Genomic DNA, 17,816 nt, shown 5'->3' with positions numbered 1-17,816 from the left:
AACTCCCTCTGCCTGTTATAACAACATTCAATATTGTGCTAAGAGACCCACTGGATAATCCAAGTTAATTACCCTAATTCAGCTTTCTTAATCACATCTGTAAACAGCAGTTCCAAATCGCTGCATTGTAAATATATCTTTCTAGGTCGTCTTTCCCCTTTCTTCCCTCAAGGTTCTGGCCTACTGCGGAATCCACTGTCTTCCCTGAAAGGCTGCTACTCCCAGTATGAGCTGCTCTAGCTTCCCAGGTTTTCCAGTTATCGTTACTTTCTGCCCACTCCACACCACACAGGGGACATAATTACTTATGAAGTCCCTGCTACACAAAAACACACACTGATGGTTGTCCAGGGCGCCATTCCACGCACAGAAACTCATAATGCAACGCTGTTTAGTAAATATCTGAGCATCTATACAAGGCTAGATCTACAATGTTCCTGACAGCATTGCATCTCAATTTCTCAATGTGTTTTATCCTCACTACCCTAAGGAGTAATTTTAGACCTGTTCTCCTTCTCTGGCATTCTGGGAATTACACCCAGGGCCTCACACACACTAGGTAAGCACTCTACCACTGAGCTACATCTCTAGCTAGGCATACTTTCCAAAGCATCCCCAATACAAAGCTATAATGAAACACCGTGCATGTGTCTGTGCTTTTTGAGTATCTATCTCCCAGACCAATTTGTGGCATTTGGGAGCCTTGAACACATTATCCATTTCTGTGTCACCATGAGCAGAGTTTTTGTTCTCCTAAATTGTTTCTGCTGGGTATTTTCTAACAGGGATAACACAAGTGACTAATATAGTCAACTTTTCTAATCACTGTAAGCACCTGTCAACACTTTCCCTGTAGACAATTGATACCTGTTGTGGATGTATGCAAAGCCCCAGTAGGACATAGGCACCGAAGAGGTGCCAGGGTGGAGCTAGGCAGGGAGTGTGTGTGAGTTCTCTGGTTGTTAAACAGATTAACAGTTAAATAAATACTTGCTCTGTAGGTTTTACCTTAGTCCATTTTCTGTTGCTATAATAAAAATACCCCAAACTGAATAATTTATTCTTACTTGATTTTTATTATTGTTGTTTGGGTTTTTCTTGTTTGTTTCTTTATTTGTTGAGACAGGATCTCAGCTAGTGGGATAGGAAGGTTGAGGCAGAGTCTTGTGTAGCTCCAGTTGGCCTCAAACTTACTCTTGACCCAAGGCCAACTTTAAGACTTCTGGTTTTCAGGCCTGCACCACTATGCTGGAGGAAACTCAGAAATTACAATGAACTAAGAAAAACTGATCTAGCTCATGGTTCTTTGGGATAGAAAGATGGTATATCTTCTCAGAAGCTGGCAAGGGCCTCTGAGTTCACAACAGAGAGAAAAATCAACTCTTCCACATCTTATGAAGCTAACAATCCCACTCTGGACACACACACTACTCTCGTGATTTCAACTGTCTCAATTACCTTCCAAAGCACCGACCTATTTGCAAATGCAGTAACAGAGTCGAGGCTGGAGCTGAGTGGTAGGAAGTCGCTTTCCTAGTGTGTGTGAGGCCACAGGATCCATTCCCAGCACTGCTAAATGCCATTAACAGACAAGTGTGGGAACTACATTTCCAGTGTATGAACAGGTCCCTAATTCTAACATGGGAATCATGATAGCGCCCAACTGACAGCAGACATGTTTTGAGAAGTTAAAGAATCATTTATAGATAGTGCCTTAGTCAGGGTCATTACTGCTGTGGTGAAATACCATGACCAAAAGCAAGTTGGGGAGGAAATGGTTTATTTGTCTTACATATCCCAAGAACACTGAGGGAAGCCAAAGTAGAAACTCAAACTAGGTAGTAACCTGGAAGCAGGAGCTGATGCAGAGACCATGGAGGAGTGTTGTTAACTGGCTTGCTCCTTGTGGTTTTTACAGCCTGCTTTCTTATAGCACCCAGGACCACTATCCCAGGAGCGGTACCAATCATCATGGGCTGGGCCCTTTCCCATCAATCATTAATTAAGAAAATATCCTATAGGTTTACCCAAAGCCTGATCTTATAGAGGCAACTTCTCAGTTGAGGTTCTCTCCTCTCAGATGACTCTTTTGTATCAAAATGACATAAAAGTAGCCATCATAGATAGATAGATAGATAGATAGATAGATAGACAGACAGACAGACAGACTAACTAACTTAGCTTTGCACATACTGAGTACTGCACAGGTTGTATGTATAACATATTGGAGATATCTAATAGTGTCTTTTTTTTTAAACCAGTGTGGTAGTTCTATGCTTACAGAGATTTTTTTTTTTAACTCAACAGCCATTCCCAGGTAAAGAAGGACATCATGAAGTGTCAAGTACAAGCAGGTGACCTGCGTGGAAGCCATGATGGTGAAAAGAGATGGGAGGGTGACTCAAGACACCTGTGTAAGGTCTCTTAGTTCAGCAGAACCAGGAACAGGAAAGGAAAGAATAAACCCAGTCGACTCCAGCAGTCAAAGTAAATGGGGCTTGGGAAGGACAGGCCAAGTTCAACAGCCTGTGTTGGGTGGCTCAACAGCCAGACACAGCAGTAGAGCGGCAGGTGTTTGCGAGAGGCTGGGGTGAACTTGCACTAGGTGTGGACATTGGGTTGTTCTGCTCAGGATTTACCCTTCTTGAGACCTTGAGTCTAATCCCTGGGTGGAATCTGTGGACTATTGTCTTCTCAGCAGAGCACAGCTGTGTTACCCAAATGAGACCTTCCACAACCCCAGCTTGCTGCTGCTCCCTCATAGAGAGGACCTAGGAAGATCTTTGACCCTCACCTGAGACTCTAGAAACTCTCCCTGTGCCTGTCAGCTGTCAGTAATCCCAGCCCAGCTCAAGGAGTCTCAGGGGGTTTTAGAGTACAGAGAAGCTGGAAGGTACTGAGAGTAGGAGAACTCATGTGTGTAGCTTTAGGAGGTCACCACTCACACTGGGATGGGACCTTTTAGGGATATAGCTATTCTCAAGTCATGTATAAAGCTCTAAGAAGCCCCTCACCCATGTTCCTGTGGGTAAGGCCAATCAATTCATTGGTTCATCAAGCAAGATTTGGATGAAGTGGCCACTTTGGTCTGTCATTGGAGACTTCTCTGGGGTAAAGAGACATTTGTTGATGTCTCCGCAGGAAAAGCTTAATTTCCTACTAAGAGACAGGTCCATGACCCAACTGCACCAAGATGTCCTGCCAGGGTACAAGTCATGGGCAAAGTGACCAAGCTTGAAACACTGATTGTAGTCGTCAAGATTAGGCAAGAAAGCTAGCAGCTCTTGCCACCGATGCTTTTTTTTTTTTTTTTTTTTTGCCCAGAGCTATCTAATTCTAGACAAGTGTTCTGTTTAATCCTGTGTGCTTCTCCCCAGCTGGTCATCTACATTCTCCTCCTAGGGCACTGCCAGTTGTATACAGGAACTTACACGATACTGAGGGTTTCTATATAAAGATGACTGTGGATGGGGTCACCAAGGGATGGAGTGTGGAAAGAAAATCCTAAACAAAACATGAAGAGAGGCAGAAGGAAGTCATTCACAAAACATGGACTATGAGGCCAGAGGAGCATGAGTCCAGTCTGCTAGGCAAGCAAAACTTGATAGCTCTCAAAGCTTCGTTGAATGCTTACAAGGCATCCACATCTTCTCAGCATGGAACTATGGTGAAAATCAGGAGGGGAGGTACACATCAAAAACATAGCTTCACTTCTGTAATCCCAGCACTTGGGAGGCTGAGCCTGGAAGATCGATCGCTGTGTTGAAAGGCAGCTTAGGCTACAGTTTGAATTTTGAGTCCAGCCTGGGCTACAGTGTGAGTCTGAGGCCAGGATAAGTTACTGGAGGAAACCCTGACTCAGAAAGGAAGGAGGAAGAGTGGGAGAGAGGAAGGACTCTTACCTGGCACACAGTACGTACTTAATACACATTGGCTGCTGTTTCTCTCCCCAGACTCATTCCCACCTTTATTCTGCAAAAGTAGCAATTTCTAGAAAACTATCAAAAAGATTGTTTACGTGTCAGTGTTTGGAGGGCAGTGAAAATACAGCCCTTGCAGGATGGACGTATTTGAGAATCATTAAAGTAATGGAAAAGAGAGCAGCCCTTACGTTTTCTATTCCAGTTACAAATGAATCTCACTGTATGGTTTTCCTATGTCCTCAGCACAGAAATAACTTCAAAGGGAAAGAAATCACTCCAGGTACACAGAGGGCAGGAGCTTTCTTTGTTGAAAGGGAAAATAAAGTTTTCCTGCTAAGTAACCACAAGGCTCTGCCTGCTGCCTCCAAGACACACACAGCCCAGACTCAAGGCAGCCCTCCTTCAAAAAAGCAGCTTCAGAAGGATGGAAAAAGAGACATTGCTGGTGTTGCTGGGTCAGAGTGAGGCCGAGTAGACCTTACCTAGGGGGATGCTCTGCTCCTACCGCACCTGTTCCATGGAGGAAAGAAAGCTTAGGTAAGATGAGGAAACGGAGTGAGGGGGAAAGGAATCATGGAATCAGGCTGAGTGGCCCAGTGAGGGATGATTTTGGTTCCTACTTGGTAGGAAGCCACCAGAGCAAGGCAAGCAGGAGATGACATTGCTTTGTTCCCTTCCTGAAGAGACCTGGCTTCAGAATGGAGAATTCCATAGAGGACAATATTGGAAACTGGGGGCCGGAGGTGTCACTCAAGGGATAAACACCTGCCCAGCAAGCACAAGTGCCGGGGGTCCATACCTAGAGAGAAGGGAGATGGAAAAGGAGAGAAGGAAGGAAGGAAGGAAAGAAGGAAGGAAGGAAGGAAGGAAGGGAGGGAGGGAGGGAGGGAGGGAGGGAGGGAGGGAGGGAGGAAGGAAGTTAGAAGACTAACTTTCAATCATGGCCACTTTTCCTGTATCTTGAAGTCATGAAGAATGATGGGCGGGCCCTCATGACTTAAACAAACTCAAATGACTCAAAGACCAGTTTGAAGGAGACACATAGGCATAGGGGACAAAGGTTTTAGAGCAAAGCTTCTCAACTAGAGAGTGATTTGGGTCCTTACCTCAGGGAATATTTGCCAACATTTGCATGAAGGTTTAGTGCAAGTCAGGACTGTCCCTGACTGTCCCTAGCAAGAAAGACAATGCTAATGCTATGACACACAAGTCAACTATATACCAGGTAATAATAAGTTATGGAAATTGTCAAAGTAGATATACAATACAGAACATTGAGTAAATGGTATCATCTGTGTGTGTGTATGTTTGTGTGTGTGTGTGTGTGTATGTACATATACACATTTCACTTTTCAAAATGTGTTCTTGGAATTTACAGAAGGCACAGAAGTAGAAAACACGTATCTACCCAGTGATGTATTCTTTGAGCCAGCAATTAACTCTGACTCTGTAAAAGCCTTCCTTAGCCTGTGATTCCCCTACAGGGATGTGACTCTGGGATATCCAATCAGGCTGCTTACTGTATTCCTCTGACTACATGCCTAGGAATGAGCACGCCATCAGGGTTTGCTCTGCCATGCCAGCCTCTGGAGACTCCATGAGCAATGCAGAAGCTTTTCTTGCTACCACGTGGGCAGAGTCAGAAAGAGAAAGAAGAGATGGAGTCAAAGATATGGTGACATCACCTGGAATCTTGGATTCAGTCCCACCCAAAGCTGCTTCAACCAGATTTGCAGGTTATAAAACAACAACAAATGCTCTTTCCTTAAGTCAGAGGAAATTAACTTTCTATCACATAAAAATACAGAGATATGAATAAGATTTGTAGAAAAAATGACCACAAATAAAAGTAAAATCATCCATTCTCTCCCAACCCAGAGGAAGCACCACCATGTTGGTGTGCAGTAGTACCCTGTTTTTTGTTTGTTTGTTTGTTTATTTTAATGACAGGGTCTCATTGTGTAGCCCTGATTATCGTAAAATTCAATAGGTAGACCAGACTGGCCTTCAACTCACAGGGATCTACCTGGCTCTGGGTTAAAGACTGCTCACCATACCTGGCTTCCGCCTGGAGCTTTGTTGGGTGATCACTGGTTTTGTTGGCTGGTGCCCTCCAGTCATTTGGAGTGATTGCTTTTAAAACAAGAAAACAGGCTTTCAAGCCAGAGTCTCTTAAACTAGAATCCTAACTAAATCCTCCCCTTTAAGATTAACTTTAGTTATGCGCCTATGTCTGTCTGTCTGTCTGTCTGTCTGTCTGTCTGTCTGTCTCTGTGTGCGTGTGCGTGTGTGTGTGTGTGTGTGTGTGTTCATTTATGCACATATGTGCAGGTAGCCAGAGGCCAGAAGGAGGGGACAGATCCCTTGAAGCGGATTTACAGACATTTATGAGCTGCCTGTGTGGTTACAGGGAACCAAAGTCTTGTCCGCTGGTAGAGCAGTATTGACTCTCAACCACTGACACAAGTCTCCGACCGCACGACTGGCCCCTCTTTAACTGTTTGTGCTAGGATTACAGACATGTGCCATCCAGTCTGGCTGCTCAAGGAGTTTATTGTTTTGTTGCTGCTGTTACTAGACTCATGAGAGAGATGGGAATCAGGTGTCCAGATACAAAAAAACCAAAAAGGACTGAGGATGTAGCTTCAAGGTAGACCACACTTACCTATCAGGCCTGGGGGTGAGGTTCGAGTCTCAGTACTATGAGGAAGGGAAAGAAACAAGAAGCTGATGACGCAGACCTGGAAGCTGGGCCTGAATGCCTGTGAGATGCACCAAAAATGTGTTCCTTACTGGCTACTTACCAAGGTGCGAGAGGTGCACACTCAGGGCCAGCTGACTCTAACTGACTTACTGTTCATGAGCAACAGAGATGACAGTAAAGCAGCCATTATTGGTTATTGATCTTTATTTAGGAAAGCAATAATGAGCACAACTGGCATGCCAATCAACCAAGACTTTTGCAAAGTACCTCAGTGTGGCTGAATGTGGTGACAAACAACTGTCATTCCATCACTTAGGGAAGTTGGAGGCAGGGGTAGGCTTGACTTTAAAAAACCAGCTTGGTCTATATGGCCAAGGTGTAATCCCCAACACTCCAGAGACTGAGTCATCTAGAAGGATTGGCACAGGTTCCAGTCTGAGCTATATAGTAAGACTCCGTTCAAACAAAACAAAACAAAGCCAACAACAACAGAAGCAAACCCACAGTATTACAATGCTTTCTTTGTCTCAAAGGTCAGGGGGGGGAGGGTGGGTGCTGGCTCATCAAAATCAGAAATTGCCCACCCATGTCTTAAGGAAAACAGAAACCATTGCTCTGAGAGATGCACTGAGAAAGCAATAATTGAGTTGGTTGAATGTGGACTGTCTAAAAATAACAAAGAATGACTAACAGGCACCCAGACAAATGTATAGAAAAGGGTGGAGAAAAACTTAAGGAAAATATTTTGGGGGATGGAGGAGGGGTGTGGCTCAGTTTGAAAGGTGCCAGCCATGTAAACATAAGAATGTGATTTCAAGCTCCCAAGTAGGAGCCAGGCTTGGCAGTGTGCACCTGCAGTCTCCACACAGGGGCAGGAGGGACCAGAGCATCCCTAGGGCTTGCTGCCCAGCCAGTTTAGCCAAGTCAGCAAACTCCTAGAATATCGAAAGAGCCCGTCTTTAAAAAAAAACAAAAACAAAAACAAACAAACAAAAAAAAACAACAACAAAAAACAGATCTAGGAAGACACCTGGCATTGATCTCTGACATGCACATTTGCACCTGCATATATACAAACAAACAAAAAGAACGGTTTTTAAAATTATGAGCCACAATAGAATCCTATTCACAGTTAGTTATCATTGGGATCAGGGAAGACAAGGTATACACAGTGACTGGAATATACAGGAATCTAAAGAGTTGAGTGAATACCCAAGGGAAAAGGAAGATCAACGCACACGCAGATTAGAGAGTGACTAACCTGCTCAGATACCAGCCCGTGAGCTGAGCCCTCCAAGTCCTCGTGGACACGGTCCAGGAGCCAGAGCAGGAATTCCAGGGCATCGTGCTGGGAATTGCCTTGAAACTGGGAGCCATACTTAGAGACAGCGTTCTGAAAGGAAACAAAGACAAAAGTCACCTTGGGCCTTGACACAAACAAATGAAGATCTATAAGCATCATGCTACCAAGGTGGTCATCATTCAGCCTTGACCTGAGATGACACCATGGGTAGGAATAGGTATGGGTCCTCTGAATACAAGGTGCTCCAGACCCTGAAAGCCCATGAAACTATCTCTATAGAACAGTGTGTCTGTCTGTGTGTGTGTGTGCCCCCCCCCCACAGTGAGGGAGAGCTAAGTGTCTCTGTGTGAGTGTCTATGTCCACCCATGTATCTGTGTGTGTGTGTGTCTGTGTGTGTGTCTGTGTGTGTATGTGTGTGTGTGGGGGGGGGGTGTGCTGGAGATCTAAACTCAGGTCTTCAGACTCACAAGGCAAACACTTCACCAAGCTATCTCTCAGTCCCTTTGCTAATACCTTCCTAGTGTCCTCCCCTGTCCTCCCTGAAGTTCTTGCCCTTTGCTCACTGGGATCCCTGACCCCTGACCTTTGCTCCATCACTCTCCTCACTCTCTCTCAAAGTCTCCTCACAGAAAACCACTCTCCTAGGCTGACTGCATTGATTCTCAAGGCTTCCATTCTTTGGTAATGACCACTCTGAGAGCAAGATTGACTTCCTAAAGGACAATGTGTGCAGTACCTTCATCAAAATGCTGGCCGTGGGTCTTCATTCTGATGACTCCCTTTAGGGTCTTCCCCTAAGTGTCTGTGTAGGCAGCCCCTCAATTCCAAATCTCTAAAACCCTACTCTTTGTCTTAGCATTGTTGTCATTTCTAGGAAGCTCCCTCCCAGGAGCAGCCTAGGATTGAATTTGCTCCCCCACCCCATGCCTCTGCTTCTCCCCTACCTCAAAGTATCAACCTACACTGTTGGGTTCTAATGACTTCTGCTCACCTAGATGAGATCAGCTGATATCTAAGTAGATACCACGCCCCTTCCTCCCCGGCCCTCTGGGTACAGAAAAATCAGACCAGTCTTCCTGCAGCCCAGCTGATGTTGCAAACCCTTCCTTCACCTACTACTCAGCACAAAATTGTTCAAATTCCTTCACTGCTCACGTGTCAAACTCACATCTTCTCTACTCTCTGTCTCTCTCCCACCTCCTCTCCTCTCCTTCCTCACCCTCATCAAGATCTATAGGCCTGTAACCCAGACCTCAAACTATGAAGTCAAGGATGACCCTCCTGTCCCCACCTCCCTAGCACCAGGATTAAGCCATCATGTCTACCTCTTCCCTGTTTCAAAGCTCCAGGTTAAAAAAAAAAAAAAAAAAAGCCACTCTGATGCCCCAGACATACTTTCTGGTTTCTATGGACTACATCAGCACTTTTGTCTACCTCCCATACAAGTTCTGTCCCCTTCGGTTCATTGGGAATTCTCTTGCTCTTAGCCTGGCTACCTCACAACCAAAGCCTCACAAAGAATTTGACAACTCCAAGAAGACAAATAAGATAGGACTTTTAACAAAACTATGCAGGACCGGGGAGCTCGCTCAGCAGGAAAATGCACTTGGTGACAAGTACAACAGCCTGAGCAAGTGTTCAGTCCCAGAGGGCACTGTGGAAGAAGAGAACCTGCAAATTGTCCTTTAATCCCATACACGTGCTGTGGAAGATTGGCACCCACTTACACAGGGGTGCATACCTCCCCATGCATGGGTATACATATTCCCCCACAGTTAATGACAAAAAAATCAAATTTAAAAAATTGAAGTCTCTCTGCATCTATATAGTAATTCCACTTTGAAGAACGCAACTCTAAGAGAGATACAAGCAAGAATATTTCTATGGACCAAAATTATTGTCAAGAAAACTGTGGTTCATCACACCTGTACCCAGTACCCTGAAGGCTGAGGCAGGATGATCTTAAGTTTCAAGCTAGCCTAGGCTATATAGCAAGATCTTTTTCTAAAAACAAACAAGCAAACAGACAAACAAACAAACAAACTAGGGGTTAGGGGCTAAATGTGGAGAGCTTGCCCACTCTGTGTAAGCCCAAGGTTGGATCCCAGCACCATGAGGCTAGACTGGAGCAAAATACTCAAAGTTGATCAGTGACATTTGGGACGTTTATCCACAGTACAACATTGCTAGGCCTTCTGTGTGAATGTGTATGTGAATGTGTGCGTATGCGTGTGCATGTGTGTGTGTGTGTGTGCGTGTGTGTGTGTGTGTGTGTGTGTGTGTGTGTGAGAGAGAGAGAGAGAGAGAAAGACAGACAGACAGACAGACAGAGAACATGAGTATGTGAGTGTGTAAGAGTATGTGCGTATATGTGTGTATGCGTATGAGAGCGTGTGTGAGAGAGTATGTGTGTGAGTGTGTATATATGTGTGAGAGACAAAGTATGTGATATGTGTGAGTTTATGTGTGTGTTTATGTGAGAATGGGGAGAGTGAGAGAGAATGTGAGTGTGTATGTGTGTGTATATATGTAAGTGTGTGAGAGTAGGTGTGTATATATGTGTGCGTGAGAGAGAATGTGTATGAGAGTATGTGTGTATGTGCGTGCATGTGTGTGAGAGAAAGTATGTGTGTAAGTATGGGTTTATGTGTATTTGAGTGTGTGTATAAAAGTGTGGAGGGATGAGAGAGTGTGAGTGTGTGTCTATGAGAGTGTATGTGTGAGAGTGTATGTGAGAGTATGTGTATATGTGTGAGAGAGTGTGTGTGTATGTGAGTTTATGAGTGTGTAAGAGAGTACCTGTGTGTGCATATGTGTGTATGTATATGTGTGTGTATATATGTAAGTGTGTGTGTGTGTATGTGTGTTTATGTGAGTATATATACCTTCTCTCCCAAACATTGGTGATTTTCAACATATTTCTTCTAGTTAGTTAATAGTTCTAGCTACCTTTTTTTGTCCAATAATTTTTACTATTTCCATTTCTTCTCCTACTGTTTTATCCACAACTATCAAAACAAAAGTGAAGAAACTGGGGATACAGTTCACTAGTAAAGCACTTCTCTCATGTGTGAGAGGCCCTGACTTCAATCCTTAGTACCACCAAAAAGAAAACAAAGAATGAATCTTTGTTTCAAGAAAGGTACACTCCTATAGGAACATCATAAGTTCAAGGTCATTGTCCTCTTAGTGAGCTGAAGACCAGCCTGGGATATTTGAGACCTCTCTCTAACAAATCAATAAAAAAAATAAATAAAATAAATAAAAGGAAATGCCTCTAGTATGTTGCTGTCTATCTAAATTTGATTTTAAGCACATAAGCCTTAGAAATTCCAGATGGCTGAAACCCTTATTATAACCATAGAGAAGCTAGGAGACCGTAAAACAGAACACACATCTAGACACATAGGATGTATCTGGGTGTGGTGGTTCATGCCTGCAATCCCAGCAAGAAGGAGACTAAGACAGGAAGACCCTGAGTCCAGACCAGCCAGGGCTGCACAGTAAGACTCAGTAAAAAAAACAAAACTAAACAAAAACACACGATTTTTGCAAAAAGACATGACATGAACAAATCTAAGGTTTCTAGCATTGGGATAGGAAAAAAGAAACAATTTGTATAAAATATTTGTAGAGACTTTGTCAACACAGGAAAGCAAATTGAACAAAGCAGAAAGGATACACAAACAATGGAGGAGACGGTTCCAAGAATAGACTAGACAAGAAACACCGGAAGCATTTCCCCCTCACTCCTAATGGAAAAGGTTTTTCCAACAAGTCAGTAAATCAGAGGCAGCCTTTACAGAGCCGGGCCTCCACAACAAAGATGAGGTCTTAGAGCAGCCGTCTCAACGTTCCTGACGCTGTGCCCTTTTAACACAGTTCTTCATGCTGTGTGGATCCCAAACCATAAAATTATTCTTGTTGCTACTTAATAACTGTAATTTGGATACTCTTACCAATCTTAATATAAATATCTGATTTTCCCACGGCCTTAGGTGAGCCCTGTGAGATGGTCCTTTGCTACCACCCCCAGTGGGTCTTGAACCACAGACTGAGAACAACCGTCCTACAGACTTGGGCTGAGAAAAGAATTAATCTTGAGTGTTCTTATCTCTAAAAAGGGTTAAGTAGAGACAATATTGGTAGGTATGTAATTATTCAGAATTAACTATATTACCCTATGTACTTACCCCAAAGCATTGTATTATACATTATGACACAGAAAATTTTCTTGTCAATTGTAAAACTTCATAAAGCTGGGACAAGTAGACTAGTGAGACAACACCCAATCTCCTTTGGGAGATTTCTTAAATGTATATCTGAAACCTGGCATTACCATTTGGAAAGAAATCATCCATGTAGATTGTAAATAAAATTAATAATAATTATGTGGTGTGGTGGTACCTCCCAGTACTCGGAAGACAGGGGCAGGCAGGTCTCTGTGAGCTGGAGGCCAGCCTGGTCTACAGAGCTAGCTCCAGGATAGCCAGGACTGCACAGAGAAACCCTGTCTCAAAACAAAACAAAATAACAACGACAATAATAATAGCAGTTGATTTAAAAGGAAAAGAAGGTGCGAGGTCAACTGATACCCACGTTTCCTCTCAACACTCAGGAGGCTGAGACAGACCAGTTCTAGACCATCCAAGGCTACACAGTAAGACCCTGTCTCAAAAAGTAAAGAAAAAGCAAATGAAGGGTAAGCATTTAAGATGGGGAGATGTTTGTCCAGGTACATGCACCCGATAAACCTCACTAAATCCAACCCTTGAAATGGATGCACTTCACTTTATATCTTCTACCCCAAAAAGACTTGCTTTAAAAGTAAAACTAGAAAGTTATTAAAACATTCATTCCTTTTATTTTGAAAATGTGGCTCCACTCATAGAATTGAATATTTAGAAATCATCATCTCTAAGAACAATAATTTAAATACAGGGAAATTGGGGCTGGACAGGGCTCCCATGGTTAAGGGCACTGACTCTTTCTAAGGGTGCAGGTTTGATTCCCAGCGCCCACGTGGTGGCTCACAACCATCTCTACCTCTATTCTCAGGAAACCACAGCCCTCTTGGGTGCCATGTGGTGCACAGACATATATGCAGGCAAAGAACCCATTTACATAGAAGGAAAGAAATATAATTTCTAAAGAAAATAAGTGCGAAAAACTACAGGAAACTTCCTTACAGTGTACTAACTGGATAACTCCATAATGCATCATTCTCTCCACAAAGAACTGGTCCATTTGATGAAAGAATCAAGCATTAAAAGTCAATTTCTGCACATTATTTGAATGCCAAGAGGCCTTGCAATAATACATGATTAAAAAGAAAAAATAATATAGCAGGATGTAAAGGAGTGTGCACTGCTAACCCTAACCCTTGGGTGCACAGGCAGGCAGATATGAGTTCAGGGCCAATCTGGTCTACATAGCAAGTTCCAGGCTAGCTAGGTTACATAGCCCTAGCTCAAAAACAAACAAACAGAACACAGAGCTAGAATTTCTAATTGTTTACAACCAATAAGTTTACAATGGCTTATTTCTGAGGAGTTATAGATTTTTCTTGTACTTTTAAATTTTTTTCAATAAACATACTTTTTAAGATTTATTTATTTACTTATGTATTTATTTAATGTACATGAGTGCTCTGTTTTCATGCACACCAGAAGAGGGAATTCTATTACAGATTCTATTACAGATGGTTGTGAGCCACCATGTGGTTGCTGGGAATTGAACTCAGGACCTCTGAAAGAGCAGCCAGTGCTCTTAACCACTGAGCCATCTCTCCAGCTCCAAAATATATTTAACTACACCATTAGAAAAGCAAAAATTGTGGGTTAGAGGACTTGTAAATGTATTTAATCAGCTGAGTATTTGGTGGTGGCACAGGTCTTTGCACTTGGGAGGCAGAGGCAGGTGGATCTCTGCGAGTTCAAGGCCAAGCTAGTCTACAGAGCTCCAAGGACATCCAGGGCTACACAGGGAAACCTTGTCTTGAACCCTTCCCCACCAAAAATATAAATGCATTTAATCCATTTTCTACTTAAATGAAAATTGGACCTACTATGTGTGGGAAACTGATGAGTCTGGGCTCTAGAAGGAAGAACATTGTAAACCCATTGTAAAACCAACCCATTTGTGGGGGTGGGGCCAAGCCCCACCCTGATGGACCCTTCCTGGGCCTGAAGCAATCACCTTAACAAGTTCAAATCTAATCCTCCACTCTCTTCCCCAGCTCTATGAGCTTTCATCAATGAATTTGGCAAAGGGATTCTTGGCCTGAGTTCCAGCCTCTGCTCCACCCCCTCCCCTTGGCTGTCATTTTCCCTTCCTAGGCCTGGAGCCACTATATCCCATCTCCCAAGTTCTTAGTTGACACTTCATCTTTCACAACCCAATTCAGGATATAGGGACCTCAACAGGGAAGACCACACTGCTCCCCCAAACAAGTCCTCTTGTCCCAGCTCCTTGTGTGGTCCCTTTCCATTTTGACGCCAGTTCTGAGAGCCTGCATGGCCACTGTCCATTTCTCTAGACAGTGAACCCCTGGGGAGCAGTCCCTGGATGTGGATTCAGAGTTATCACTCAGTCCCAAGATCTGGCTTTTACCCATCATTCATCACACAGTTCGTGATCCCAACAGAATGTCTCCATAGTCAATAAACTCTCATTGACAGGGTAAAGGTTTCAATACACATAAAAGAAAGCATTGTCCACCTAGATTGACATCCCTAATATTTAAAATCCAGGATTCTAAAATCCATTCCACCCTCCAAGTTTGGTCACTTAAAAGTCCCAGGAAAACCCCCAGATTATGTCTCCCTCATTAACAACTTGATTATCTTTCAGTTCCCCAAGGCACTGGGAGCTCCCAGACCCTGGGGATTCAGATAGCAAAAGAGAGGAAATCCTGGTGAGTCACGGGTAGTGACTAGGAATTTCAGTTTCTTCTAAGCTACCACTCTCGCTGCTGCAGTAACTGGGTGGGAATATATCTGGTAAAAGAAAGCTTACTGAAAGATCCTTCCTCCTTTAGGTCTCTGCAGGAAGAAGTGTAATTCTAGAATAACCATGTTCTCTGTGCTCTCTATATAACCCACTCAATGCAACTACTCCATAATGAAGTAACTGTCATATACTTTGATTTTACAGATGAGAAAAGATCAATCTGCATAAAGACCATATCGCCCGAGAGACCTTGCTCTTTCCATATATACACCAACCAAGTATGCTCCTTTCTTCAGACAGAATCTGTCACTGAATCTGAAAGCTCACAAATCAGCTAGATCGTTCATACAGCAAGCCCAAGGGATCCACCTGCCTCCATCACCCCAGGGGTGATGTACTGTATACACGCCCACACTGGGATTCCAGGTCCACCGTGAAGATAGAGGCCTGCAGTGGGACACCTGGCTTGTTTTTCTTTTTATCTGGGTTCTGGAGACAGAACTCATATCCTCAAGGCTTACATGATAAGTGTTTCGTCAAGCACAGAGTCACTGCCCACAAGACCTTGCTCTTGGCCACCTACTACACTGACTATCATATCTGAACAGCAAATGTGACCCAAAAGTGATAACAAGGATATCAGTGTGACTACTGTGCTCCTTCAGGAACAGAGGTCGGAGAGGAAGGCAGTGGTTAGCATCCTTTCGGGTAATGTATGTTTGTGGGATGAACACCAACAGTTGTATTCACCCTCGACTCAATCACTAGTCCATGAGGGGCTTCAGTTCTCTGCACAGAGCTTCAGTTTTGCAGCAGAATGCAAGCCCTGTGCATCAATTATCTGGAACACTTTCATCCAACTGGGACCCCACATTTGTACTTTAACACTATCTCATGACCCCATAATATCCCCAGCAAGGGGACTATAATCTTGCAGCTAACAAATGCAGTCTCCTGCTCACATACTGTCAACACTAAATATGAATTAAAGGGTGCCATCTCTACTATAGCACTCTTACCCACTCCCTCTCCTGACTTTTGAGAGTATCTGACCCACGGGTTCTCAGCACCCGCTGGCCTTAAATAATCCAAAGCCACTGCGTCAAGGTCATACATGATCTGAAGAGCTTCACCAGCCTTCAATATGCATCACCTTCAGGCCTGTGCCCTTTCTACTTAATGCTCACTCTCCCTGGATTATTGCTAGATCTGGTCCTTCGTGGCATTCTGCTTGCCACGCTTATATCTATCTCTTCCTTCCCCCAAGCTTCAAGGCCTTCAGGGACCGACTTCCCACTCTGCACCCTTCCAGATCCGAAGCTCTAACTCACCCTGGCCGACAAACCTGCACTCCTTCAACAACTGGTTTTAACCACAAAAGTGCTCCACACACTTAAGGCTGCTAGCTCTCTCCAACCCAGCTCAAAATACCTGGGAGAAACTAATTTCTAAAGAAAGCATTTGCAAGTGATAATGTAACACGTCACCTCAAAACAAAGGCAGTAACCTAAGGCTGGGCTGGCTAAGCAGTGTCTACTGAAGACACCCCACACACACACCCGCAAGAACTCGATTTGGTTCACACGCCTTTCAAGAACCGAAACCAGAAGGGTTGGAGGAGGCTGCGGGCGGCTGGCGCTGCCTACCTTGAACTCTGCGGAAAGTTGGGGCGTGTATTCGCGCGTCCAGAGCGCGCGCACCAGCGCCGCCAGCTGCTCGGTGACCTCGGCGCGGCCGGGCGCCGCCCGGTAGCGCCCCAGCGCTAGGAACTCGGCCAGCAGGTCGGTGTTGCTGAGACACTGCACCACCGCGTTCATGAAACAGGTGTTGCCATGGTTCTTCAAGCCCTGAGCACCGGGCGGACGCGCCCCATCACCCGAGGATATCTGGGGTTGGGATCCCGGAGGACGATCTGGCCCTGGGCTCCCGGCAGCAGCTGGTGCCGGGCCCGGGGCGCAGGCAAAGCCCCCTTCTCCATCGCCATCGTAGGGGCTGGGCTGGGCCGGGGGCCGGGGTGGCGAGTCCCCCGAGCGGGAACGGTTGCCCAGAGCCAGCAGGAAGCGGTTAAGCAGGCGGCGCAGGGAACGGCGACGGCGGGGCCGGGGCGCGGGCTGCCCCTCTCCCAGTGCGTCCCCCGCGCCCGGATCCATGCTGGCCATGCACGGTGGTCAGGGAGCGCAACTCCCGGGACCCGAGGTGGACCGGCAGCTCCACGGTCCTCACCGCCTCCCGGAGGCGCCGGGCGCGGGCTACCTGAGAGCCAGGTGTGCAGACACCGGGCGAAGGCGGAGCCAGGGGCGGGGCTATCCCGCCCCGCCCCGCGCGGGAATCCGGCCCTAGGGCAGCGCCCCGCCGGGCTCTCGCCCGCGCGGCTCGAGCTGGGAATGCACTCCCCGGGAGCCCGCCTAGTGGACTTCCCCGCCCTTCCTTCCGGCCTTAGAGCAGGCCTTTCACCTCGGCTTGTCTTCCCCGCCCATCCCTGAACTGAGGCGATACCGGAGGATGGAACCTTCAGAAGCGCGCAGGGAAGCAAAGTCCTGGTTCTGGCTAAGTTTCTGGTCGTGGAAGCCAGGTAAAAACTAAGAAAAACGACCGGCGAGCGGTGCCCTTGTTCTTGCCCAGGTATCCTAAGAGGGGCACGCTGGCAGCTGTGCAGGTGGAGAGCCCGGCTCAGGTGTGTGCGGTCAGGTGGCGCCACCTCCTTGCAGCCTTTGCCTACACAGGTCACCCCACGACCCGAACTGGGAGTGGGAGTGCTAGGGGGTTGGGTGTTTGTTTTCTTTTTCTTGCTGTTTTGTTTTGATTTTTAATAACACAATAGGTTACAATCATTTCCCTCAAAACTTGGGAGACTTGATCGTCCTGGATTTCATGGGTGAAGGGAGCTCGGAGAGGTTGAGGTTTCGAAAGGAAAGGAACCGAAATTCGACCCCG

At 45.5% G+C, this 17,816-nt stretch overlaps 1 protein-coding gene across 2 annotated transcripts in view; it reads right to left on the bottom strand.

Annotated features, from left to right (window-relative positions):
- Positions 1 to 17,233, bottom strand: part of Usp43 (ubiquitin specific peptidase 43) — a 63,512-nt gene extending 46,279 nt beyond the window's left edge. For both annotated transcript variants that reach the window (XM_052197048.1, XM_052197049.1), the window contains exons 1-2: positions 16,529 to 17,233; positions 7,889 to 8,020 (exon numbers count right to left, since the gene is read on the bottom strand). In XM_052197048.1, the coding sequence (XP_052053008.1) occupies positions 7,889 to 8,020; positions 16,529 to 17,041 (645 nt within the window). In that variant the 5' untranslated portion in view covers positions 17,042 to 17,233. The remainder of the gene's footprint in view (positions 1 to 7,888; positions 8,021 to 16,528) is intronic.
- Positions 17,234 to 17,816: the final 583 nt, after the last annotated feature.

The sequence above is a fragment of the Apodemus sylvaticus genome, chromosome 10, assembly GCF_947179515.1.
Source record: "Apodemus sylvaticus chromosome 10, mApoSyl1.1, whole genome shotgun sequence".
Taxonomy (NCBI): domain Eukaryota; kingdom Metazoa; phylum Chordata; class Mammalia; order Rodentia; family Muridae; genus Apodemus; species Apodemus sylvaticus.
This window is presented reverse-complemented; position numbering and strand designations above follow the sequence as displayed.